The sequence below is a fragment of the Saccopteryx bilineata genome, chromosome 11 (assembly GCF_036850765.1).
Source record: "Saccopteryx bilineata isolate mSacBil1 chromosome 11, mSacBil1_pri_phased_curated, whole genome shotgun sequence".
NCBI lineage: Eukaryota > Metazoa > Chordata > Mammalia > Chiroptera > Emballonuridae > Saccopteryx > Saccopteryx bilineata.
The window spans coordinates 34,882,949-34,910,616 of NC_089500.1; the positions used below are offsets into that span (position 1 = coordinate 34,882,949).

General features: G+C 36.4%; 1 protein-coding gene across 1 annotated transcript in view; it reads left to right on the plus strand.

The window, feature by feature from the left end:
- The first annotated feature begins 6,065 nt into the window (after positions 1–6,065).
- Positions 6,066–27,668, plus strand: part of CCDC178 (coiled-coil domain containing 178) — a 411,215-nt gene continuing 389,612 nt past the window's right edge. The window contains exons 1-2 of the mRNA XM_066246239.1: positions 6,066–6,117; positions 23,249–23,338. Coding sequence (XP_066102336.1) covers positions 6,066–6,117; positions 23,249–23,338 — 142 coding nt within the window. The remainder of the gene's footprint in view (positions 6,118–23,248; positions 23,339–27,668) is intronic.

Genomic DNA, 27,668 nt, shown 5'->3' on the forward strand with positions numbered 1-27,668 from the left:
ATATTTTACCCAACATCCCCCAATGTTAACATCTTAAATAATTATTGTGCAATATCAAAACCATAAACCATAGAGATTATTCAGAGTTCACCAGTGAGGCTTGCACTTATTTGCATGTGTCTATAGCTCTATGACTTTTTATCACATGTTTAGTTTTGGGTAAGCACCATCACAGTCAAGACTTAATTGTACATCACTGCAAAATTCTCTGATGTTATATTTTCCCCACCTCTAGCCCTAGGCAACCACTGATCTATTCTCCATCTCTATGATTTGGTTATTTCATGAATATAGTGGAACCATGCAACATATATCCTTTTGAAACTGGCTTTTTTTCTCTCAGCATTATTAACATAGTGTTCATCCAAATTGTTACATGCATCAATAGTCTATTCCTTTTTATTGGGGGGTAATATTGCATGATACAGATATACCACTATTTGTTTAACCATTCACTCATTGAAGGACATTTGGCTAGTGTGCAGGTTGTGCCTTATACAAAGAGTTCCTAAAAACACTCATGTACATGTTCTTGAGTGAAAATAAGTTTTCATTTTTCTGGGTCACATTGATAAGTCCATTTTTAGTTTAAAAAGAAACTGCCAAAACACTTTCCAGAGTAGCTGTGTCGTCTCATATTGAAACTGGCAATGTATGAGTGACCCAGTTTCTCTGCATCCTTGCCAGCATTTAGCATTACAGCAATTTTTTGTTTTAACAACGCTGAGAAGTACTATATAGATACCTCACTGCAGTTTTACTTTGCATTTCTTAGTGTTGTACAGAAGTGGGAGTTCCAGTTCCCAAATGGTTAATCAGTAGGGATGGGTATGAATGCTTAGTTATTGCTTCCTATGTGGCCCTAATGACACCATGTAGAGGGTATGACCTTGTTACTGCTAGGTTGTGGTGAAAATTGTGACTCATCATTAAGCCTCCTCAGATACTGCCCCAATGAGACAAAGAAGAGGCAACTCTCTTCTCTGGTACTTCATTACTGTTGGGAATTGTACAAGCGGACTCCTCAATAGTGTCTACTGAACATAAGAGTGGGGAGGAAAGTCTTGGATTCTTATTAGGCCCACTCTGATATCACCTTAGCAGAAAATGTGGGTGCCTCATTACAACCTAGCAGGAGTTGAAATAGTCTTGGCTCCTCACTCTACCTTTGTAAGACCACAGTGTTTTGTTCATTTGTTTTTTGTGGTATTTGACAGGAGGTTATTGTCTAACTCTATTCACTCTTGCTGAGTTGCTGCTTTTCTGGTCCCTTGGCTACAGAGAACAGGCTTTAGTTGGAGTTTTATTTGGTCTGCACCCACTGTAATTTCTGAGTTGCTGATTTTATCAGCTTCACATCTGAGATATATGAGGCAAAAGAAAATCTTGAAAACATACCAACTGATTGTTCTGGCTCTAAAGTCTCTAGCCAGTCTGTCTGCCTTCTTTTCTCTACCTTTAAAAGTCTTCTCACATTTGTTTTTATATATATAATATATATTCGTTATATATTATCTAGGTTTTTTGTTATACTTAGGGGAAGAAATAGGGTTAAGTACATCTACCTCATCTTCCCCAAAGCATAAGTTAGTATTGACTTTTATGCTTTGTTTCTGTATTTTCCATCTTTTTATTCTTGCATGCTTCATTCTAGATAGTTTTTTTCTGAACTTGTTTCACTAATTCTTTAGTCTTGTCATATCCGCTTTTTAAAAATTATTTATTTATTTTAGTGAGAGGATCCACCCAGCAAGTCCACTAAGGGGCGATGCTCTGCCCACCTGGGGCCCTTGCTCCATTGCAACTGGAGCCATTTTTTAGCATCTGAGGCAGAGGCCATGGAGCAATCCTCAACACCCAGAGCCAACTCGCTCTACTCAAGTCATGGCTACAGGAGGGGTAGAGAAGAGAGAGAAGCAAGAGGGGGCAGGGTGGAGATGCAGATGGGCACTTCTGTGTGCTGTGACCGGAAATTGAACCCGGGACTTCCAAACCCCTGGCTGATGCTCTACCACTGAGCCACCCGACCAGTGCTTGTCATATCTGCTTTTAAATTGAACCAGTTAATTTAGAACTGCAGTTACAGCAGATTGCATATTTCATGGATTTGTAATGAACTTCTTTTCAAATCTGCAATATCAAGTTTCATAAATTTTAATTATGAAATTTTAAAATGTGAAGTTATGGCCTGACCAGGCAGTGGTGGAGTGGATAAAATGTTGGACTGGGACACGGAGGACCCAGTTTCAAAACCCTGAGGTTGCCAGCCTGAGTGAGGGCTCATTAGCTTGAGTGCAGGGTCACTGGCTTGAGTGTGGGATCATAGACATGACCCCTTGGTTGCTGGCTTTAGCCCAAAGGTCACTGGCTTGAAGCCCAAGGTCACTGGCTTGAGTCCAAGGTCCCTGGATTGAGCAAGTGGTCACTCGCTCTGCTGTAGCATCCCAGTCAAGGCACATATGAGAAAGCAATCATTGAACAACTACGGTGCTGCAATGAAGAATTGATTCTTCTCATCTCTCCCTTCCTGTCTGCCTGTCCGTAATTGTCCTTCTTTCTGACTCTCTCTCTGTCTTTGTCAAAAAAAAAAATTAAAATTTAATGTTATGTTTATAAAAGTGTTAAGAAGAGCTAGGTCATTATATTTGGTAACTTCACTATCTGGAATAACTTTGAGTCAGTTTCTGTTATCTTGCTTTTCTGTTGATTAATGTTACCTAGTCTCTTTGTATGTGGGGTTACCTTTGACTTTGTGTTGGGCAAGAATCACTTTAATTCACTTTCATCATGTGAAATTTTGAGATGATTTGAAGATGGGCTTCAGCCTATGCATAGTCATTACATAGATTTTCTTTCTATTTTATTCTGTTCTGTAAGATATAGACTTCTGGGGTCTCAATCCTAGTAATGGATTAATTTTCCAGGGCACTTAATGCTTGGCAGAGATTAGATTCCGTTTTTGGTTTCCAGAATTTTGTGTGTCTGTTACAAGTACTGGCCAGCCTCTCAGCTATCTCTTCCAGGTCAAATATTGGCCCCCAGGAAAAGTGTCTTTACACGTTGGTCTCACCTCTCTGGATTTCTTTCTTCTAACAGATCTTGATGTAGGTATTCATTATTACCTTTTTAGTTTTCAGATGCTTTTACAAAGATTAAAAAAAAAAATCTTTTCACCAGACTTTTGTAAAAAAAATAAAAGTAAACCATTTTCTATTTTACTCAGTTCTATATTCATTTTCTTCTTTTTATCATATTTTCCAGTAATTTTGTATAAAAGAGGAAAATATTTTATTTTATTTCATTTTATTTTATTTTTAGTGAGAGGAGGGGAGGCAGAGAGATAGGCTCCTGTATACCCCTAGACTGGGATGCACCTGGAAAACCCACTAGGGGACGATGCTATGCCCATCAGGGGCCCTTGTTCTGTTGCTTGGCAATGGAGCTATTTCTTTAGCACCTAGGCAGAGGCCACAGAGCCATCCTCAGTGCCCTAGGCCAACTTGCTCAAGCCAATCGAACCATGGCTGCAGGTGGGAGAGAGAGAGAGAGAGAGAGAGAGAGAGAGAGTGAGAAGGGCGAAGAGTGAAGAAGCAGATGGTCACTTCTCCTATGCACCTGGACCGGTAATCAAACCCAGGACATTCACACGCTGGGCTGATGCTCTACCACTGAACCAACCAGCCAGGGCCAGGAGTATATGTTTCAACTACAATTTTCATCAAATTAAAAAATTTAAATGTTGCTATAAAGTAAGATTTAATTATGTACTTTCCTATAGAGCTCCCTTTCCTTTAAGAAGTTGGTCTTGAAGTAAACTGGTTTATTCAAAAAAGCTCTGAACTTCCGTTCAGGGTTTTCTTTCATAGCACTCTTCCCTAACTAGTCTTTTTACACTGAATGAATTTATTAATTTCAGTCAGGATTCTCTGATTTGTAAAATTAAAAAATGAAGTAAATTATATCTAATCTCTGAAATCTAGAATGATTTAGGTCTACAAATTAAAAGAGGTAGCTACTATTAGTTCTGCTATAGAATTGTTGTTTATCTATTCAGTAGTTCAAATTTCTAATAAATACCAATTTACAGTAAATACAGGGAGGAACTTGTTAAATACAGTGTGTCAGTAAAGTCATGGTACACTTTTGACTGGTCACAGGAAAGCAACAAAAGATGATAGAAATGTGAAATCTGCACCAAATAAAAGGAAAACCCTCCAGTTTCTATAGCATGATGTGGCAGCATGTGCACATGCGCAGATAATGACGTAACACCGTGTATACAGTGGAGCAGCCCGTGGCCATGCCAGTCGAGATGTAGACAGTACAGAGGAAAGTTCAGTGTGTTCTGTGGCTTGCTAAATTAGAATCTGTGACCAAAGTGCAACGTGAATATCGGTGCATTTATAACGAAGCTCCACCACATAGGAATAACATTCCTCGGTGGGATAAGCAATTGAAGGAAACCGGCAGTTTGGTGGAGAAACCCCGTTCTGGTAGGCCATCAGTCAGTGACGAGTCTGTAGAAGCTATACAGGATAGCTACCTAAGGAGCCCTAAAAAATCTGTGCGTGAGCCCACATCAAACTGCACTGAATAGGTATGAAACTGGGAGAGTTTTCCTTTTATTTGGTGCAGATTTCACTTTTCTATCGTCTTTTGTTGCTTTCCTGTGACTGGTCAAAAGTGCACCATGACTTTATGGACACATTGTATAGTACAGTGAGGTTTTCAGAAATGTGGAAAACTCCATAGGCCAAAATATTTGATTTCTAGTAGATAAACTGCAGAGGAAAAAAGGAGGGGAAACTCATAGATTAAATGATAATTAAAGACATTTCAATTAAAAGCCATGTGTGATTATACCACTAATCCCCAATATTTTTAAAAGCAGGAAAAAATGAGAATGAAAAAAATATAAACATTGACTATTTAGTGATATTAAGATAGTATTATTAATTGTATTAATTACATTATTGGTATTATGACTAAGTTTTAAAAATTCTTGAAATAGTAACAAATATCATATTATGATAGCTGATATTTGCTTAACCATGATCAAGGGCAGGTTAAACAGGGAAGTGCGTGGTTGTATAGAATTCAAATTGATAATTATTCAAGTTGATAAATTTTTGTTTTGTATTTTTCCGAAGTGAGAAGCAGGGAGTGGGGGAGTGGGGAGAGGGAAAACAGACAGACTCCTGCATATGCCCAACCGGGATCCACATGACATGCCCACTAGGGGGCGATGCTCGGCCCCTCTGGGGTGTTGCTCTGCTGCAATCCCAGTCAGTGCCTGAGGTGGAGGCCACAGAGCCATCCTCAGCATCAGGGCCAACTTTGCTCCAGTGGAGCCTTGGCTGCGGAAGTGGAAGAAAGAGATAAAAGAGAAAGGAGAGGAGGAAGGGTGGAGAAACAGATGGGCGCCTCTCCTGTGTGCCCTGGCCAGGAATTGAACCTGAAACTTACACATGCCAGGCCGAGGCTCTACCGCTGAGCCAACCGGCCAGGGCCTCAAGTCCATCATTATTGAAATGGTTAATGGTTAGAGGTCCATTACACTTTTATCTCTACTTTTGTATATTATAAAATGCCTATAAAGGAACTGAAAGAAAGTAAAAAAGGGATAGGTAGTAAGATTTAACTTTATCCTGTCAAATGAAACATTATAGGTTTCAGAATACCCATAGGGCTTTGAACCCACAGTTATAATGATGAATGTTAAATTACCTAGTAGTCAGGTCAGGTGTCTGTTTAAGTTACCAGCAAAGCAGGGGATCAAAGAACCCTTGTTAATGAGGATTTTCATATTTGGTATTCTTAAAAAGGATCATAATAGTCCTTGTAGGAGAGAGTATATTGTTGGATTTCCGTACATTTTAAACATGATTTAGTATTGAGTTTTACATATGTATATATGTATATATATATTATAATATGAGAAACCTATTCTGACACTATCAGTTCTTGAATTTACAAATTTTAGTGAAATTAAATATAAACTAATTTTCATTCATATATGTAAATATTTTTCTTTCTCATTAGGTCTCAAAATACTGTACATAACCATGGCGGAAAATAAGACAATTTCCTGTTCTCCCAGAGATCAAACCAAGAAAGGTAAAATTATCCATAAGTGAGTGTCTTTGAAACTAGGTCATAGATAAATGCAATTCAAGTCACTCACAGAACGAAGCAGCTCAAGGACCAGGAATCACAAAACCCAAATTTGCATGGACCAAGAAGGTGAGGTAAGTGAAAGGAGTGAATCAGTTTAAGAAAAACCCACTGTCCGGATTGTTTAGTAAGTTTAGTATATTTGTATTTAAATAACATTAAATCCAATATTTAGAATACTGGCATAAATAGTGATTATCAATTAAAATAATTTCTAACTCTTTGGCGTCATTCCTCCATTAAGCTTCCCATTGTTAATGTAAAACAACCAACCTCTACAGGGAGAGTTTAGATCATTAAGCAAACAAGGAGATATCTATGTTGAAATTACAGAACTTTATCAGACCTCAGTGTTTGTTACTATGACTTGGCAGATTTAAAATTTTTATACCCAAAGCAATCATTGCTGAATGATGTACTGATCTAATTACGTACCAACCATTGCAAATGTTTATCATTAACATCACACACTATGTGAGGTCTTATTAATTTCCCCCAAATAATATTCAACATAATATTTTTCTTAACATCAAAATGAAAGTCTTTCCTTAATCTGTGTCAATCATCACGAAACTGTTGTGGTCATATCAAAATTCTTATTATACTATGAATAAGTATATCAGATTGGCCCCTAAGTTTCCTTACTCCATTTTTGTCTGGTTTTAAAAATGTTTATAACTTCACAATTGAATTGGAGAATGTTTATTCACTTTTTATTCTCTTGAATATTTGGCTGAATTTATGTCTTAATTTTTAGGGAGACGTTAAACTATTGATACAAAATATTTAGTGATTATAGGATTATTTAGGCTTTCTATTTATTCTTATTTCACTATTGTCAAGTTACAATTTTTTAATTGTACATTTTGTTAAATTTAAATGTATTGATGCAATATTGTTCATAGTGTCTTACTTATATATCTCTCTATGTGCAGTTATTTCTCCTTTACATTCATAACATTGGATTTCTTTCTTCTGTTTCTATTCTTGTCTTGATCAATTTTGCCAGATGTGTTCACTTGTGCTAATTTTTCAAAATTATTTTTAATAATTTCTCTTGATATATCAGAAAATTTTTTAAAGAAAGGAGGAATATCTATCATCTCACACACAGATAAAGCAGAAATTTACTCAGCATAGAGCTTTACTAACTAAAGCAGTATTGTGTTTAACTTTAAAAATAAAAGTTATATAATCCACACACCACAAAAATTTACCCATGTAAAGTGTACAATTCAATGTTTTTAGTATAAGCACAATATTGTGCAACCATCATTATTATCTCATTCTAGAACACTTTCATAACCTCTTAAAGAATAACATTGTCAGGTACCCCCCATTCTCCCTCCACTCAACCCTTGACAGCCACAGATCTACCTGCTTTGTAGGAACATTGTAGGTTTGGTAGACATAGACCAGTCTCTGGTGAAGACTGGCACCATCACCACTTTCAAGCATGCTCATAACAGGTGATGAAATTCAGTGTAGACCCACCAGTCAGGGGCGCTGTGGAGGTGAAGAACCCAGACGACCTGCCCAGGTAGGTGGAGGGGCTGAATCAACTGGCCAAGTCGAACCCAAGGTGCAATGTTATAATCAAAGTGTTGGGGGAGTACATCATCGTGGGTCTCTGTGACCTGCACTTGGAGCCCTGCATCCTTGTAATGCTGGTGGCCGAGGCCAGGCAGATTCACATTGGATTTGGACAGATGGTAGAAAAACTGCAGAGCAGGAAAGGGTTGGGCCACTGTTTAATGAAGTCTCACATCGGCAGATAAACACACAGGCAGGGGAAACCACCTTTCAAACAAACAGCAAAATAGCCCCTCACAGTGATGGGCAGCCAATCCCCTCATCCGTAATCCCCAATCCCTCTGGAGTGCAAGCACCCATAGGTTTATATAGGCTATGCACACCTGCCTCTGTCGTGTGCTCATGACTAATCAAGCATAGTGCTTGCAGCTGGTACACCAGTGAGCAAGCCTAACACAGCTGTTCTACAATCCCTATCAAGAAATCCAAACCGTCTTTTCATACCGTGAGACCATCATCAGTAAGGAATCAAATCTGCCCCCAACATGCATATGTACATGAAGGCCCAGCTATCACTAAGTGGCCTAGCCAGGGACATCGGGTCTTACCTGGCAGAGAAGTATAAATGGAGCATGATCTAGGCTCACAAGATCTGTGCTTCGAGACTGCAGACACCTGCCCCCACATCCTCACTGACAGCACCATGGACAGTGTGGTGGTGGGCTAGTGGAGGCGTTGTGTGAGGAGAACACGTGGCCGTGCGCCTAGACGTCCACGAAGTGATGCTGTACGCACGCCACCCACATCATCCCGCAGCCCTGCCGGGCGCGTCCTCCACGTGAGCGTGCAGACCAGCAGGCCTGGGTGGTGGAGCCTATCTACGTGTGTGGAGCCGTAGTGTCCAGAACAAGTGGTGAGTGGCAGCTAGGGTGCGATATGTGGGACAGGAAGTGGGCCACATCTTGGAGGAGTCGCAGGCGGCTGGTACCCCCATGTTTGTAGGGCAGGTCAACCTGCCCGGCAGGGAGCCCTGTGGCTTCCTGTGGACCCAGGCCCCTGCATGGCTGCCAGGCCTTTCCCCTGGGAATGTTTGACTGAGGGCAGATTCTACCAAGAAAAAACCCTTTCAGCAACACCAGCTGCTCAGACAGGTTGCCGCAGAGACACGCAAACCCAAAGGTCTGAAAAACGGCTTTCCAGTCCCTGGACAAATTGCAGGCGCTTCCACCCTGGTTAGGACACGGGCAGCACCTGCAGCCACAAGTTCTCGCACTTGCTCACAACACCTTGTGAGACTGCCCAGCCGGCGAGGCCCTGCCTGACAGGTTGCTGGGGTCCCTTCGTGCCATCACTCAGCAGAAACACTGATGCCGTTTCATTTGATATTTATTTCAAGATTTCAGAGGTCACAAAAATAACCTTATTTGGCTGGTTGGGGAGGGGGAGACAAGGCAAGACATCATTCTGGACATTTCACATAAATGAATTCCCGAAATAGCTGACTTTGTGTGCCTGTCTTCTTTTAAAATAGAATTTTGGCAAGGTTCCTTTTTAATAATTTTTTATAATATTCCATTGCATGAATATTATACATATATGTTTATATATTCATCAATAGATGGCTATTTGGTTATTTCCACTTTAGGGCTATTAAGGACAATGTTATGAAAATTCGAGTACAAGTTTTTATGTGGACTGTTTTCGTATCTGTTGGCTGTACACTTACTATGGGGATTGCTAGGTCATTTCGTAATTTGATGTTTAACTTTCCAAGTAATTAACAAATTTTTCTCAAAGCAACTTCAATAAGTTCACATTCCATATAGCAATATGTGAAGACTCTAGTTTTTCTACACCCTTGACAACACTTCTTATATTCTGTTTTTGCCTTTTTAAAAACAATATTATAGGCATCTTAGTGGGTGGGAGATGGCATCTTATTGTGGTTTTGATTTACATTTTTCTAATGAATATGAAAATCTTTTTCTTTTTATTAAAATTTTGGGGTGACATTGGTTAATAAGATTACATAGGTTCCAAGTGTACATTTCTATGATAGATGATCTTCATACTGCATGGTATGCCTCCCACCCAAAATCAAATCATCCTCCATCACTATATATTTGAGCTCCTTCACCTTTTACTAGCATCCCGCCCCCTTTGCCTCTGGTAACCACCATACTATCTATGTCTATAAGTATTTGTTTTTCTTGTTTGTTCATTTGTTGCTTTCAGTTTTATATTCCACATATGAATAAAATCAAATGGTTCTTAACTTTTTCTCTCTTATTTTGCTTAGCATAATATTATCAAGGTCCCTCCATGATGATGAGGATCTTTAAATGTGTTTACTATTTGTATACATTTGAAAAACTGTGTATTCAAATCTCTTGCCTATTTTAAAATGGAATTATTTGTCTTTTTTATTCAGTTGTAAGAATTTTTTAGACGTTCCAGAAACTAGACTTTTATCAAATATATGATATGCAAATGTTTTTGCCCAAAGTTAAGACTTTCTTAATAGTGTCTTTTGCTACAGAAAATTTTTTATTTATTTTTATTTTATTATTATTATTATTATTATTTATTATTTTGTATTTTTCTGAAGTTGGAAATGGGGAGGCAGTCAGACAGACTCCCGCATGCGCCCAACCGGGATCCACCCGGCACACCCACCAGGGGGCGATGCTCTGCCCATCTAGGGCATTGCTCTGTTGCAACCAGAGCCATTCTAGCACCTGAAGCACAGGCCATGGAGCCATCCTCAGCACCCGGGCCAACTTTGTTCCAATGGAGCCTTGGCTGCGGGAGGGGAAGAGAGAGACAGAGAGGAAGGAGAGGGGGAGGGGTGGAGAAGCAGATGGGCGCCTCTCCTGGCCAGGAATCGAACCTGGGACTCCTGCACGCCAGGCCGACGCTCTACCACTGAGCCAACCGGCCAGGGCTGAAAATATTTTATTTTAATAAATGTAATTTATCTAATATTTAAAATTGTTTGTGCCAAACTTATGTTGACGCAGTGGATAAAGCATCAAACTGGCATGTTGAGATCACCAGTTTGAAACCCCAGGTTTGCCTGGTCAAGGCACATATGAGAAGCAACTATTACCAGTTGATGCTTTCCTCTCCTCTCCCCCTATCCATTCTCTCTCTCTCTCTCTCCTCTCACTAGAATCAATCAATAAAATATTTTTGAAAACTTGTTTGTTACTTTGATGTTATATTAAACAAACAATTGCCTAATCTAAGATAACAAATATTTACCTCTTTGTTTTTTTCTTGTATTTAAGTCTCTAATCCATTTTGAATTAACTTTTATATATGGTTTGAGTAAGGAGTCAAAACTTATTCTTTAACATGTATATATCCTGTTGTCCTAGCATCTGTTGAAAAAAAGACTATTCTGTTCTTATTCAACAGTCTTAGCACTCTTGTAAAAATAAACTACTTATATGGGTTTATTTCAGGAATCTAATTCTATTTAATTGATTTGCATGTCTGTCCTTATGCTGGTACCACACTGTTTTGATTATTATAGATTTGTAGTAATTTTTTAAATCAGGAAGTGCTATTCCTTCGACTTTGTTCTTTTTCAAGATTATTTTGACTGTCTGGGTCTCTTGCAGTGTCTTATAATTTTCTGAGTTCAGGTCTTTTTATCCTTGCAAAAATTTATTCCTAGGTATTTTATTCTTTTTGAGGCAGTTGTGAATGGGATTGTTTTCTTAGGTTCCATTTGGTATTTAAAAATGCAACTGATTTCTGTATATTTATTTTGTATCCTGCTACTTTAATGATTTCATTAATCAGTTCTAGTACTGTTTTGGTGTAATCTTTAGGGTTCTTTATATACAGTATTATGTCATCTGCAAATAATGAAAGTTTCACTTCTTCCTTTACAATTTGGATGCCTTTTGTTTCTTCCTATCTGATATTTGTAGCTAGTAATGTCAGTACTATCTTGAATAAGAGTGGTGTAAGCAGACATCCCTGCCTTATTCCTGATGCTAAGGGAAATTTTTTAGGTTTTGCCCATTGAGTATGATGTTGCCTGTGAGTATGTTATATGGCCTTTATTACATTGAGGAATGTATTCTCTATTCCCAGTTTGCTTTTTTTAAATATCATAAATGGGTACTGGGTTTTATCAAATGCTTTTCTTATATTGATTATGTGACTTTTTTCCCCCCTTCATTTTGTTTATGTGGATTATCATGTTTATTGATTTGCAGATACTGTACCAACCTTGCATGCCCAGAATAAATCCCATGTGATCATGGTGTATGATCTTTTAAATGTATTGCTGGATTTGGTTTGCTAATATTTTGTTGAGAATTTTAGCATCTATGTTCATCAGAAACATTAGCCTATAATTTTCTTTCTTTGTAGTATTTTTATCTAGTTTTAGAATGAGGATAATATTGGCCTTGAAAATGAGCTTGGGAGCCCTTCCTCTTCTTGATTTTTTTTGGAATAGTTTGAGAAGGATTGGTGTTAGTTCTTCCTTAAATACTTGGTAAAATTCACTTGTGAAGCCATCCCAGGACTTTTCTTTGTCAGGAGTTTTTTGATTACTGCTTTAAATTCACTAGATTTAATCTATCCATTCAGGTTCTCTGATTCTTTTTGATTCAGGTTTGGAAGATTGTATGTTTCTAGGAATTTATCCATTTTGTCCAAATTATCCAATTTGTTGGTGTATAGTTTTTTGTAATATTTTCATACAATCCTTTGTGTTTCTTTGATGTAAGTTGTTACTTTCATTTCTGATTTGGGTTCTTATTCAATGTAGGTATACATAACTCAAATTTCTCTCAGAGCGTTGATTTCACTAAAATGTGTAAGTTTAGGTATGTTGTAATATTTTTCATTCATCTCAAAGTATTTTTTTAATTTATTTTTTTAATATTGATTTTAATTTATTGTGTTTACATAGATTCTATTGTTCTCCTGAATGTATCTGCCTTCCCCTGTATTCCTCTCAACATCTCCCTTGCCCCCCTCCCCATAGCGCCCTCCCCTTTCCTTCAGGTTTATCCCATCCTATCATCACCTTTCCCTCTGTCCTCTTTTCCTCTGGTCCCTTTGATCTCTCCTCTGTCTCAATTCCATTTCTCAGTTTACATTGGACATTGGATTCCTCAAATGAGTGAAGTCATATGATATTTTTCTTTTTCTGCCTGGCTTATTTCACTTAACATAATAGTTTCCAGGTCCATCCATGTTGTTGCAAAAGGTAATATTTCCTTCTTTTTCATGGCCCCATAGTATTCCATTGTATATATGTACCATTGCTTTTTAATCCACTCGTCCACTGATAGACACTTGGGCTTTTTTCAGATCTTCGCTATTGTGAACAATGCTGCCATAAACATGGGGGTGCATTTCTCCTTTTGAAACAGTGCTATAGTGTTCTGGGAGTATATTCCTAAAAGTGGGATAGCTGGGTCAAAAGGTAGTTCGATTTTTAATTTTTTAAGGAATCTCCATACTGTTTTCCACAGTGGCTGCACCAGTCTGCATTCCCACCAGCAGTGCAGGAGGGTTCCCTTTTCTCCACATCCTTGCCAGCACTTATTCTGTGTTGTTTTGTTGATGAGCACCATTCTGACTGGTGTGAGGTGATATCTCATTGTGGTTTTAATTTGCATTTCTCTAATGATTAGTGATGTGGAGTATTTTTTCATATGCCTATTGGCCATCTGTATGTCCTCTTTAGAGAAGTGTCTGTTCATTTCTTTTGCCCATTTTTTGATTGGATTGCTTATTTTCCTGGTGTTGAGTTTTACAAGTTCTTTATAAATTTTAGTTATTAACCCCTTATCAGATGTATTGTCGAATAAATTCTCCCATTGTATAGTTTGTCCTTTTATTCTGTTCTTATTGTCTTCAGCTGTGCAAAAGCTTTTTAGTTTGATATAGTCCCATTTGTTATCCTGTTTTTTATTTCACTTGCTCATGGAGATAAATCAGCAAATATATTGCTGCGAGTGATATCGGAGAGCTTACAGCCTATGTTTTCTTCTAAGATGCTTATGGTTTCACGACTTACATTTAAGTCTTTTATCCATTTTGAATTTATTTTTGTGAATGGTGTAAGTTGGTGGTCTAGTTTCATTTTTTTTGTAGGTAGCTGTCCAATTTTCCCAACACCATTTATTGAATAGGCTGTCTTTACTCCATTGTATGCTCTTACCTCCTTTGTCAAATATCAGTTGTCCATAGAGCTGTAGGTTTATTTCTGGATTCTCTGTTCTATTCCATTGATTATATGCCTGTTCTTATGCCAGAACCAGGCTGTTTTGAGTACAATGGCCTTGTAGTATAACTTGATATTGGAAAGTGTGATACCTCCCGCTTTATTCTTCCTTTTCAAGATTTCTGAGGCTATTCGTGACCTTTTTTGGTACCATATAAATTTTTGGGAGATAAATTTTTGGAATATGTGTTTTATATCTTTGAAGTATGTCATTGGTATTTTAATTGGTATTGCATTGAATTTATAAACTGCCTGGGTAATATAGACATTTTAATGATGTTTATTCTTCCTAACCATGAGCATGGTATATGCTTCCACTTGTTTGTATCTTCCTTGATTTCTTTTATCAATGTTTTATAATTTTCAGAGTACAAGTCTTTAATCTCCTTGGTTAAATTTACTCCTAGGTACTTTTTTTTTTTTTGGTTGCAATAGTGAAGGGGATTGTTTCCTTAATTTCTCTTTCTGACAGTTCATTGTTGGAGTATAAAAATGCCTCTGATTTCTGAGTATTAATTTTATATCCTGTCACCTTGCTGTATTCATTTATCAGGTGCAGTAGTTTTTTGACTTGAGCCTTTAGGATTTTCTATATATGATATCATGTCATCTATAAATATGATAGTTTTATTTCTTCTTTTCCAATTTGGATGCCTTTTATTGCTTCTTCTTGTCTGATTGCTATGGCTAGGACTTCTAGAATTATGTTGAATAAGAGTGGTGAAAGAGGGCACCCCTGCCTTGTTCCTGATCTTAAGGGAATTGCTTTTAATTTGTGCCCATTGAGTATGATGTTGGCTGTGGGTTTGTCATAGATGGCCTTTATCATGTTAAGGTATTTTCCCTGTATTCCCACTTTGCTGAGAGTTTTGATCATGAATGGGTGCTATATTTTATCAAATTACTTTTCTGTACCTATTGAAATTATCATGTGGTTTTTCTCCTTCCTTTTGTTTATGTGATGAATCACATTGATTGATTTGTGAATATTGTACCAGCCTTGCCTCCACAGAATAAATCCCACTTGATCATGTCATATGATTTTTTTCACATATTGCTGGATCCGGTTTGCTAATATTTTGTTGAGGATTTTAGCATCTAAATTCATCAGGGATATAGGCCTATAATTTTCTTTCTTTGTGTTGTCTTTGCCTGGTTTTGGAATCAGAATTATACTCGCCTCATAAAAGGAGCTTAGAAGTCTTTCTTCCTCTTGAATTTTTTGAAATAGTTTGAGAAAAATAGGAGTTCTTCTTTGAATATTTGGTAGAATTCACTTGTGAAGCCTTCGGTCCAAGGGCTTTTGTTTGTTGGGAGTTTTTTGATAACTATTTCGATCTCATTTGTTGTAATCGGTCTGTTTAGGTTTTCTGATTCTTCCAGATTGATTTTTAAAATATTATGTTTCAGGATGTCCATATCATCTAGGTTGTCTAATATTTTGGCATACAATTCTTCATAGTATTTTCTTATAATCCTTTGTATTTCTGTTGTGTCAGTTGTTATTTGTCCACTTTCATTTCTAATTTTATTTATTTGAGTCCTCTCCCTTTTTTTTCTGGTGAGTCTGGTTAAAGGTTCATTGATCTTGTTTACCTTTTCAAAGAACCAGCTCTTGGTTTCATTGATCCTCTGTGTTGTTTCTTTAGCCTCTATGTTATTTATTTCCTCTCTGAGCTGTATTATTTCCTTCCTTCTACTATGTCTGGGCTTTACTTGCTGTTCTTTTTCTAGTTCTTTTAAATGCAGGGTTAAGTTGTTTATTTGAGCTTTTTCTATTTTTTAAGGTATGCCTGTAATGCAATGAACTTCCCTCTTAGGACAGCTTTTGCTGTGTTCCATAAATTTTGAGTTGATGTATGCTCATTATCAATCCTTTCTAGGAATTTTTTTATTTCTTCTTTGATTTCATTGTTAACCCATTCATTACTTAATAATATGCTATTTAGTTTCCAAGTGTTTGAGTATATTTTAGTTTTCTTGTTGTGGTTGATTTCTAATTTCATGCCATTGTGATCATAGAAAGTGCTTGATATGATTTCCGTCTTCTCAAATTACTTGAGACCACTTTTGTGCCCTAACATGAGCTCTATTCTAGAGAATGTACCATGAGACTTGAAAAGAATGTGTATTCTGTTGCTTTAGGGTGAAAGGTTCTGAAAATATCTATTAAATCGAGTTGATCTAGCGTGTCCTTTAAGTCTGCTGTTTCTTCGTTAATTTTTGTTTCTTGAAGATCTAGCTAGTAATGTTAGTGGGGTATTGAAATCCCCTACTATTGTAGTATTGCTGTTGATCTTGCTCTTTATATCCCTCAAAGTCTGCTTTATATATTTAGGTGCTCCTATATTAGGTGCATAGATATTTATAATGATTATATCTTCCTGTTGGATTGCTCCCTTTATCATTATGTAGTGACCTTCTTTATCTCTTACTTTATTTTAAAGTCAATTTTATCTGATATAAGTATTGCTACCTGAATTCTTTTTTCATTTCCATTTGCATGAAATATTTTTTTCCATCCTTTTACCTTCAGTCTATGTAAATCTTTTCTTTTAAGGTATATCTCTTGTAGACAGCATATGTATGGGTCCTGTTTTCTTATCCATGCAGCTACCCTGTGTCTTTTGATTTGATTATTTAATCCATTTACATTTAAGGTTATTTTTGATATGTAGTTGTTCATTGCCATTTTATTCTTTAAAGCTGTATTCCTCTTTTGCTATATTTTTTCACCTTTGATCTGTTTACAACAGGCCCCTTAACATTTCCTGCAGCATTGGTTTGGTTGTAATGAATTCCTTGAGTTGTTTTTTGTGTGGGAAGCTTTTTATTTCTCCTTCGATTTTAAACGATAGCCTTGCTAGATAAAGTAGTCTTGGTTGTAGGTTCTTGTTCTGCATTACTTTGAATATTTCTTGCCATTCCCTTCTGGCCTCAAGTGTTTTTGTTGAGAAGTCAGATGCCGTCCTTATGGGGGCTCCTTTGTAGGTGATAGTCTTTTTTTCTCTAGCAGCTTTTAATATTTTCTCTTTATCACTTAGCTTTTGTATTTTAATTATGATGTATCTTGGTGTAGATTTCTTTGGATTTCTCTTTAATGGAATCTTTGTGCTTCTTGAACTTGTGTGACTTTTTCCTGCATCAGTTTAGGGAAGATTTCAGCTATGATTTCATTGCACAAAGTCTTTATCCCTTGTTCTTTCTCTTCTTCTTCAGGAACCCCTATGATGTAGATTTTATTTTTCTTCATGTTGTCACAGTGCTCTCTTAGAGTTTCCTCAGACTTTTTGAGTCTCTTTTCCTTTTGCTGCTCTGCTTCCATGCCTTCATTTATCTTGTCCTCTAACTCACTGATTCGATCCTCAGCTTCATCCATTCTGCTTTTAATTCTTTCCATTGTAATCTTCATTCCTGATATTTTATTTGTCATTACTGACTGAGTCTTTTTTATTATTTCAATGTCCTTTTCTATAATTGCTATCTCTTTATTTAGTTGTTTGTTATGACCATCTTTTTTTGTTCTAAGATCTTTGAGCAGTCTAACAATCATTATTTTAAACTCTGCATCTGGTAATTTGGTTATATTTGACTCATTCAAGTCCTTTTCTGTGGATTTCTTTTGATTCATTTACATTGCATTTCTCTGCCTTTTCATTTTGTCTGTGTATAAGAAGGGTGTGGCCACTGGAGTCCAATGGGTATGGGCTCTTTGTTCCCTAGGTGTGGTCTGTCTGCAGGCCCGCCTCCCCTTCTGCTGCTGCCTCAGACATTCCTGTATGGGCATTGCCGGTGCCGGCCTGCTGTGGCTCTCACTGCAGTTTCTGCCTCTCCTCCACAGGAGGGGCTGTGTTTACGTGCCTGGGTCTATAAGCCTTGGCTGGCCTCAACTGGCCTCTGCCTTTGCCCTGCCCCCTTGGGTGGGGTTACACGCTGCCCCTGGGGCTACAAGCCTGGGCACTAAGATCAGGGGGAAGGGGTGAGTACCTTTGCTCAGCCACAGGTCTCTGCCTGATTCTTGGCTTTCACCCCAATGCCTGCAGGCGAAGTTATGTTTGCACGTTGGCCACAAACCCCGGCTGGCCGGAACTGTATGCCTGCACTCAGCCACTGGTCTCTCCACTTCCCAGGCTTTTACCTTTCCCCTGTGGGTGGGATTGCAGGCGGGCTTGTAGCCAGCTGGACCGCTTTTGTGAGTCCCCTCCACCCCCGCAGGAAAAAACTGAGCTCAGGCGGGGTCTCAGTTGTGGCTGGCTGAGCTTTTGCCCCTGCCAATGGGACAGTGCTTCCATGTCCTGCCACTGCCAGCCCTCTGATGAGCACTCAGCAGTATGGGTGGGGGCACTGCAGCTCAGACCCTAGCACTCAATACTGTATTCTTGAAGGCTCCCTCTTTCTAAGCAACTCTGCTCTGAGTGCTGTGGGACAGCTTGTTTGTCTATTGTCCTGCTTCCCTTTGCTAGTATTGCTGGTTCCAGGGGAAATATTCACTTCAGATTTGGGGAGTGACTCAGCTCAAGGGTTAGGGTGGCTGTCCCTCAAAGTGTTTCTCCTTGTGCCTTCTAGATTACATTCTCTTCCTGCTACTCTGGTCCTCTCCTCTCTCCCTGTCCCCTGGAGCCCTGGGTGAGTGGTTGTGAATGAAGTTTTCTCTATGATCCCTTTAAGAAGAATCCTGGTTCTGAGAAATCTGTCTCTTTCTCATAAACAGTACCCTGACTTGTTTCACAGCTAAATACTGTCCTTACACTTCTTCTAGGCTCTGGGGCTGCTGGCTGGGGCTTTGTTCCTGGGGCCCAGGACCCTCTCCTCTCCACTAAAGTCACTTCCCACCTCGCAAGTCTCTCCAGGCTGCCATTTGCTCCCAGGAGCTGGGCAGCCCTCTTTGCGTTTCTACTTTTCCTACCAGTCTCAGTGTGGCTTCTTCAGTGTGCCTTGGTTAAAGAGTCTTCTTAGTTTAGTCCAAGGGTCAGGAACCTATGGCTCATGAGCCAGATGTGGCTCTTTTGATGGCTGCATCTGGCTTGCAGACAAATCTTTAATAAAAAAAATAATAACGTTAAAAATATAAAACATTCTCATGTATTACAATCTATTCATTTCCTACCGCTCATGTTAATGATTGTGGGTGGCTGGAGCCAATCACAGTTGTCTTCCGGGACAACACCAAATTTTTATTGGATAATGCCTAATGTATACAGGTCGTTGTATGGCTCTCATGGAATTACATTTTAAAATATGTGGCATTCATGGCTCTCTCAGCCAAAAATGTTCCCAACCTGGTTTAGTCCTTCAAAGTATTTTTTAATTTACTTTGTGATTTCTTCTTTGCTCCATTTTTTATTTAAGGTTGTGTTTAAAATTCACACGTTTCAAAATCTCTCCAATTTTTTGTGGTCTTTGATTTTTATTTTTACTTATGTGTTCTGAGGAGATTCTTTGTATGATTTTATATATTTCAAATACATTGAGACTTGTTTATGGCTTATTGTATGCTCTATTATGGAGAATGTTCCATGTAAATTTTTTAAAAAAAATGTATTTTCTGCTCTTGTTGGTAGAATAGTCTTTAGTTGTTGCTTAGGTCCAGTTGACTTATGATATTCCCATTTTGCTATTTACTTGTGTAACTACTTTATAGTTCTGTCCATTATTTAAAATGGGCAGTTGAAGTCTCTTTATTGTTGAGTTGTCCATTTCTTCAGTTATGTCAGTTTGTTTTATGTGTTTTGAGGATTTGTTAGGTTTATGTTTATAATTGTTATTCTGAAGGATTGGTCCTTTTATCATTTTAAAATGTTTTTTATCTTTCATACTAAGTTTTGTCTATTTCACCTGATATTAGTATGTCGATTCCAGCTCTCTTTTACATACTGTTTGCATGGTATATCTTTAATACCCTTTAACTTTCAAACTATTTTTGACTTTGAATTCAAAATGTGGTTTTGAATTCTGCCAGTGTCTGACTTTTGATTGGAGAGTTTTATCCATTAATATTTAGCTTAATTTGTTTAAAGTAGCATTTAAATCTGCCACTTTTTTTTTTTTGGATATCGTATGTCTTTCTTTTCTTTTTTTCTCCATATAATAAAAATATTTTTTCTAGTGTACCATTTTAATTCCCTTGTCATTTTTCTTTTTAAAATTGATTTTAATTTATTGTGTTTACATAGATTCTAGTGTCACCCTTAAAGCTTCTCTCCTCCCTTGTATTCCCCTCAACATCTCTTTTGCACCCCTCCCCCAGCACCCTAACCCCTTCCCTTCAGGTTTATTCCATCCTATCATCCCCTTTCCCTCTGTCTTCTTTCCCTTGTCATTTTTCTTACTTTATACTTTTGAATTACTTTCTCAGTGTTTATACTTGATAACAATCTCAGATTAATAATAATGTAATTTCAAAATTAAACATGAACTTTGCTTCTTTATAACTTAATTTCAGCTTTCTCTCTGCTATTATTGTAACATTGTCTTTGAACATTTGTGTCCATCACCATAGGTTTAAAATTATTGATTTCTTAAGTTGAATTTTAAATCAAATAAAGAAAAATGTTACAAACATAAAATGCATTTATATTAATATTATATTTCACTAATGTAATTTATAGTTACCATTCTTCCTAGTGCTCTGCTATTTATTTCTTAATGAAGATTCAAGTTACTACAGTATTTTCTTTTCAGTTGAATTGGAATGACTCCTTTTATTTTTGTTGGTAAGTCTGCTAGTGAAAACCTATCAATTTTTGTTTATCTGTAAATATCTTATTTTTTTCTTTATTTTTAAAAGATAGTTTTGCCAGATTTAAATTTTTGACTGGCAATATTTTAAAATTTAGCATTTAAAAAATATCATTGTATTACCATCTAGCTCTATGATTTCTACTTATAAATCACCTTTGATCTTATTGATGATTCCTTGTAAGTAATTTATTTCTTGCCTCTTGATGCTTTCACTGTTCTTTTGCTCTTCACAGTTACAATGTGTCTAATTTTGTTCATTGCACTTGAAGTTTCTTGAGCTTCCTGGACATATAAATTAATGCTTATCATAATATTTGGAATATCTTAGTCATTACTTCTTAAAATAGTCTTTCTACTCCTTTTTCTTTCCTATCTACTTCTCAGACTTCTATTATGCATATGATGGTATGCTGGATGTTCTCATACAAGTCTCTGAGGCTCTAGTCATTTTGCTTCATTCTTTTATTTTTCTTTTCCTCAGCCTGGCTCATCTCAGCTGACCTAACTTCAAATTCATTGATCTTTCTCTGCCTACTCAAAGTAACTATTGAGCTCCTCTAGTGGAATTTTCATTTCATTTATTATATGTTTCAACTCCATAATATATACCTAATCCATTTTACTTTTGTTTTTTTTACTGATATTCTCTGTTGATGTCATTCTCATACATTTAAAAAATTTAATACACGATTTTCTTAGCAATTTGAACATATTTAAAAAGATGGTGTAAAGTCTTTGACTAGTAAGTCCAAAATCTGAATTTCCTCAGGAATAATTCTTACAGATTTATTTTTTAATTAATAAATTTTAATTTTATAATAATTTCAGGTTTACAGAAAACTAATGGATAGTAGAGTTTCCACATACAGTATACACTGTCTGCCTCCTGACAGTTTCAAGTGTTATTAACATCTTTCATTAGTGTTGTATAGTTGTTAAAGTTGATAAATTATTGTGAGCTAAAGTCTATATTTTACATTAGGACTCATGCATTATGTAGTATAGTTCTCTGAGTTCTGACAAATGTGTAAGGTTTTACTGTTGCTTCTTAGTCTTCTTCCACATTAAATGTGACAAGAAGGCTGGGGGAGCTGGAGTTGGGTGGTTTCCTTCCCTCTTATCAGTTAAGCTATGTTAAAATAGTGTCTTTTGAGGGCAGGTGTAAAACAGAACACTCTGGGCATAACCTATAACCATTTTGAAATGATTATTTTTTACACTGGGCATAATTGGAAACAGTTACTTTCCGCCTTTTTTCTGAAAGCGGGAAGGAATATTTTTCCACTGTTGACTGTGAAAACCTGGTGAGCCTCCTAGGAATGAAACCAATGAAGATGTGAATGATCCTCTAAAACTGGTTCCCAGGAATTTTTAATGCACCAGCCAGTTCACACAGCCTCCAACAACAGTTCATCAATTACAGTTTAGATTTTTCTACCCTTTCTTGGCATCAGCAACTTCTACTTCCAGAAAGCTATAATTCTTTGTATTTGCCTCTGTCTGGTTTTTGTTTAGTTTGCGTTGTGATTTCAGTTCCCTGATGGATTTAATAAGAGTTGTTGATTTTCAGTTTAAGTTTTTTTTTTTACAAAGTGTTTCATTTTTTAAATGAAAACTGAATGACGTGAATTTTTTCTTGACACATTTGTTATTTAGAAATTCCCATTAAAATTTTCAAGTATTTTTGAATTAATTTTATATCACTAGTTTCTAAATGTAGAGTAAATTGGTTAATGCAGCTAGTTTCTACTTGTCAGATTTTTTTGTTATGTTGCTTGAAACACCTTCACTTTTCATAAACTTTTAATACCATTAAAATAATGTATTCTGTATCAGTGTGGGATTCATAATATATGTATCAAATTTGTCATATTATATTAAACAGATCTATATGTAATTTGGTTATTCTGAGTTGCATATGTCACTATAAATAATAGTGAGTTAAAATCTCTTCATATACATTTTCTATAAATTTTTCTTTGCGTTAAAATGCATTGCTTTATTAAATAAAATATTGTATATTATATACAAATTTTCAAAATTAATTTTAGCTATAATTTAAAATAGTAAGTTTTCAGGTTAAGCATTAACTGTTTAGCATAAGTTCTAGATCCCTTCATAATATGCTCACATCATTTTCTTTCTCAAAAAAAGAATATATATGTTTTATTTTCAGTATTTATGTATTAATATTATTTGGCTATTCATTTTAGATACAATTAAATGATTCATATATCAATATATTATAATAGTTATTTGAGTAGCAATATCCTACTACACTGTTTTAATGACATCACTCTGATTGGTGTCTCTTTTTTTGATAATAGTTGCCTGCTATTTTTAATACCTTTTTGTGAAAGTTAAGCCAATTGAATAACACAGAGAAAACACTTATATATATTCTACTTCAGGTTTTGGTTAATATTTGTATTAGTGTTGCTTTTTCACAGACTGTTTCACAACCCAGTTTTGTACATTAGTTTAATTATTTTAAAAATTTATATTAACTGCTTTCTGAAATATTTGTTTTATTTTAAAAAGATAATGCCACATCACAAGCATTGGTTGTATTCAGTGCCCCTAAAGAAGGTGTTGAGATATTTCATGAAAGTAAAATGACAAATACTGAAGGTAAGGACTGAATGTAAATAGTATAGTAACCTATGTAAATGATATTTATATTCATTCATTAGCTTGTGATGTCAATTTTATATTGTTATTGAGAAATAAACCCTAAATATCAATTGATATGTATTTAACAAAGTAATAATATTTAATATTAAGGATAAAATTTTAATATGGTGTTATTTTATTTTTATTAATAATATATTGATAATTACAATTTGGTTCATAATAATTTTTACAAATGTATGAATTTTTAAAATAAACATTTTCTTTATTGCTCATGCCAAGACTAGCAGGTGCTAGAAACTTTAGCATGTCCTTATGTTTTGGGAGCATGAAATACAGAATTAAAAATTATTCATTGAGAATCCCTAAAATATCTTTGAAAGTGTTTCTGATATTATATGTGGAAAGAGGTAGAAAGAGATGATGAAAGCTGTACATTTGATGTACAGGGGTTTATATTTGTTTCTTAGGTCATTTTGATGAAGAATCTTGATTTAAACTTTATTTTGATTTAATCTTGTTTGGTAAATTTCTGCCCTGGAGATTTTTAGTTTGCTAGAATAAAATTGGGATAAGTTACCATTTCAATTCTTTATCTATTTTTGTCCAGTAGAAATATTGAATAGAATTTTAATGTGCTTGCTCAGAGTTTATTGCCCAAAGTTAGCTATAAGCCATAAGTAATTTTGGATACATTTTTAAAAATGTCAAATGAATGATTTATGAACCAAAAGATTCAAAACACTGAAACAGGCATTCCTAGGATACAAATATATTTTTTAAAATGGAGTATACAATCTTCAGGCAAAATTCAATATAACTATATACTAATTATTATGAAACAATAGAAAAGAATGTGGAGTAACAGACAATACAAGGTAGTTAAAAGTTTCTGTTCATGATTCCAGTGTGTGAAGGCATGGGGTTTCTAAGAAATTCTTGGAAACTAGCAGGGTGTGCTATAATTCAACTCAGTTCTGACACTCTCTACCTGGATATAGCATCAGATCCCTCAGGTTAAGGGCTTAGTCCTACAAGACTTCCCCTCCCTCTATTCCAGATACTAGTGGAAATCCCAGGTTTCATCTGCGCTTCTCACCAATGCTATAGTTTGGAGGTTTTAATGAATACCCCTTTGCTTGAGTTTGAATAATTTGGTAGAGTGGCTCACAGAACTCAAAGAAATATTTTACTGACTAGGTTAACCATTTATTATAAAAAGGATATAATTCAGGAACAGGGAGATGGGAGAGTTGCATAGGGCAGGGAATGAGGAAAGGGCACTCAGCTTGTATGCACACTGCTCTCCCAAATCTCTATATGTTCAAAACCTGGAAGCTCTCTGAACCCTGTCTTTTTGAGTTTTTATAGAAGCTTCATTACATAGGCATGATTTATTAAATCATTGGCCATTGGTTATGGATCCAACCTCCAGCCCTTCTCCCCTCCTCAGTTTGAGGATGTGACTTGTAACGTCTGATTTTCCAATCATGTGATGGGTTCTCCTGGCAGTCAGCCTCTACCCTTAGTGGGGCCCTAAAGTCATTTCAATAATACAATGAAGGACACCTTTATGTCTCTCACTTAGCAAATTCCATGAGTTTTAGGAGCTCTGTGCCAAAAACAGGACAAAGGCCAAATATACAGTGTGTCTGTAAAGTCAGGGTGCATTTTTGACCGGTCACAGGAAAGCAACAAAAGACGATAGAAAAGTGAAATCTGCACCAAATAAAAGGAAAACTCTCCCAGTTTCATACCTATTCAGTGCAGTTCGATGTGGGCTCACGCACAGATTTTTTAGGGCTCCTTAGGTAGCTATCCCGTATAGCCTCTACAGACTCGTCACTGACTGATGGCCTACCAGAATGGGGTTTCTCCACCAAACTGCCGGTTTCCTTCAACTGCTTATCCTACAGAGTAATGTTATTCCTATGTGGTGGCACTTCATTATAAACGTGCCAATATTCTTGTTGCACTTTGGTCACGGATTTGAATTTAGCGAGCCACGGAACACACTGAACTTACCTCTGTACTGTCCACATCTTGACTGGCATGGTCGTGGGCTGCTCCGCTGTATACATGGTGTTACATCATCATCTGTGCATGCGCACATGCTACCACATCATCCTACAGAAACTGGGAGGGTTTTCCTTTTATTTGGTGCAGATTTCACATTTCTATCGTCTTTTGTTGCTTTTCTGTGACCGGTCAAAAGTGCACCATGACTTTACGGACACACTATATTATTCTAAATCACAGTGTCCAAGTAGTACATGACAAATGAATAGTATGGGCAAAAAGTACCTTTAGTGTTTTGAGTAACATCAATACTTACAATCTCTAAGGATTAAGAGAACTGTTAATGGATAAGGACAGATTTGAATTTAATCTTGTAAGATGCATTTGTATATGAAAAGTATTTCATATATGCATTTGTATATGAAAAGGGTATTTAGCAAGGACAACACAATGAGTCAAATAACTGATGAAGTTGTACAAAATATGGAAAAAATAGATTACTTTGACTACTGCATCAGGAAGATTCAGAAATGTAAAGATGATAGGTTAAAAGAAAGCTAAAAATGATTGAGGTACAGTCAAAATGATTGAGGTACAGTCAAGAAGCATTTTTAATTTCAGATTCAAGAGTGTGAATTTTGTTTCTCAGTCTCTGGTCCTATATATATTTTAAGTAGGGATGTTACATAAACAAATTCTTTGCTTGGAATTATGAGTCTGCTATGCAAAATTATTTGGCTGCAGGAGGAATTATGGAGATTGATTACCTTATCATTATATTCCAGGCTTAAGGTAAAAAGGGATTTGATTTATGAAGGATCAATGGTTATGAAAGACAGGAAGAATACGATTTGATAATATATTAGTATAGGAGCTTAAATGAAAAGAGGATTCAACAATGATGAAACTGTTACACACTTTGATAATGGGAACAGAGAAGAAAGGAAAGAAAGGGTCTGGATGGAATGAGGATGAGTTTAGTTTTAGAAATATTGGCTTTGTCTCTTCAAGACTATCTTTGGTTTCTTGGCCTTAAAAAAGTCCAAATGTTTAATACCAAGTAGATTGGAGGCAAGACTGTAATAAAACATTTTATCTTGATTTATCTTAATCTCTTATTATTTCTTTAGTTGCTAAATAGTTCCTGATTATCTGTTCTGTGCCAGGCACTATTGTCACTGCTCGGCATCCCATGCTGGAGCTCTCTCTGTGTCTCCCTCATCTTTTCAAGCTCTGCGTCTGATGATAAGAATGTGTTTCTTTTTCTCTGTAGCTTTTCTGGCTTTGACATGTTAGTTTACTGGTGCATGAATTTCTTTATCCTTGTTTGTGATACATCAACTTCTCAATGGGTACCTCCCAATTTTAACTTTCATTCTCCCAGACTCCAAAGAATCCCACAGGTTCACCTCCCCTTTTCTACATTTAGCGCTAGGGCCAGGTCCTAGGAAGGATATGTTTTGGAAGAGTTGTACATTTTGACAAGGATTTCAGGGTAAAGTTAAATCTAAAGATGTTTAGTTGGCAGTTAAGCACTTCGAGGAGATGACTAAGAGAAAAATTAGTTCTTACCAAGAGTCATGTTAGTGCGTAGAAATAGGCCATGAAAAAGTGAGAGAAAGCTAGTAATGAAGAACATTTCAGGGAAGCATTTTCTGTTCTGTTCTGTAGAATCATGAGTTAAAAGAGATGGAGAATGATAGGAGGTTATTAAATTCTGTTACTAGGATATGGTTAGTGATCTTTTTATGAAATACATTTATTGAGATGAAATTTAAATACAATACGGGCCTCTCATTTTAAATGTACAATCAATGACTTTTGACAAATCTACACTATAGAATCTTCTATCTTTCCAGAAAGTTCATTTATGCCATTTATAGTCAATATCACTCCACATATTTCCTGTATCCACTGATATGATTTTAGTTTTAACCATACTGAAATTTCAGCTACATGTTAAATTATTATGGCTGGGTGAATAAATTACGTAATGATTAAATTCACTGAGCAAGGAGAGTTGACCGTTCATGAACATAGTATTTTTACTTTATTTGCCAACATAATCAGCCAGTCCATATTTTCTCTCAAATGGAAGTTTCATGTTGCAGTCTTAACTAACGTCTACTGTGGCCTAGATCCAGGAGGATCTTCCCTCTTATACATTGATTCTGAGCCAGGAAGTGGAAGCTGGGCAGATGTTGAGAGAGGATGAGAGTCCTGTTTGAGCTTACTTCTTAAACAGCTTGACTGTACACCTACTTTCCCAGAAGCAGCGCTATCAATTAGTGTGTGACTAAAACCATTAATT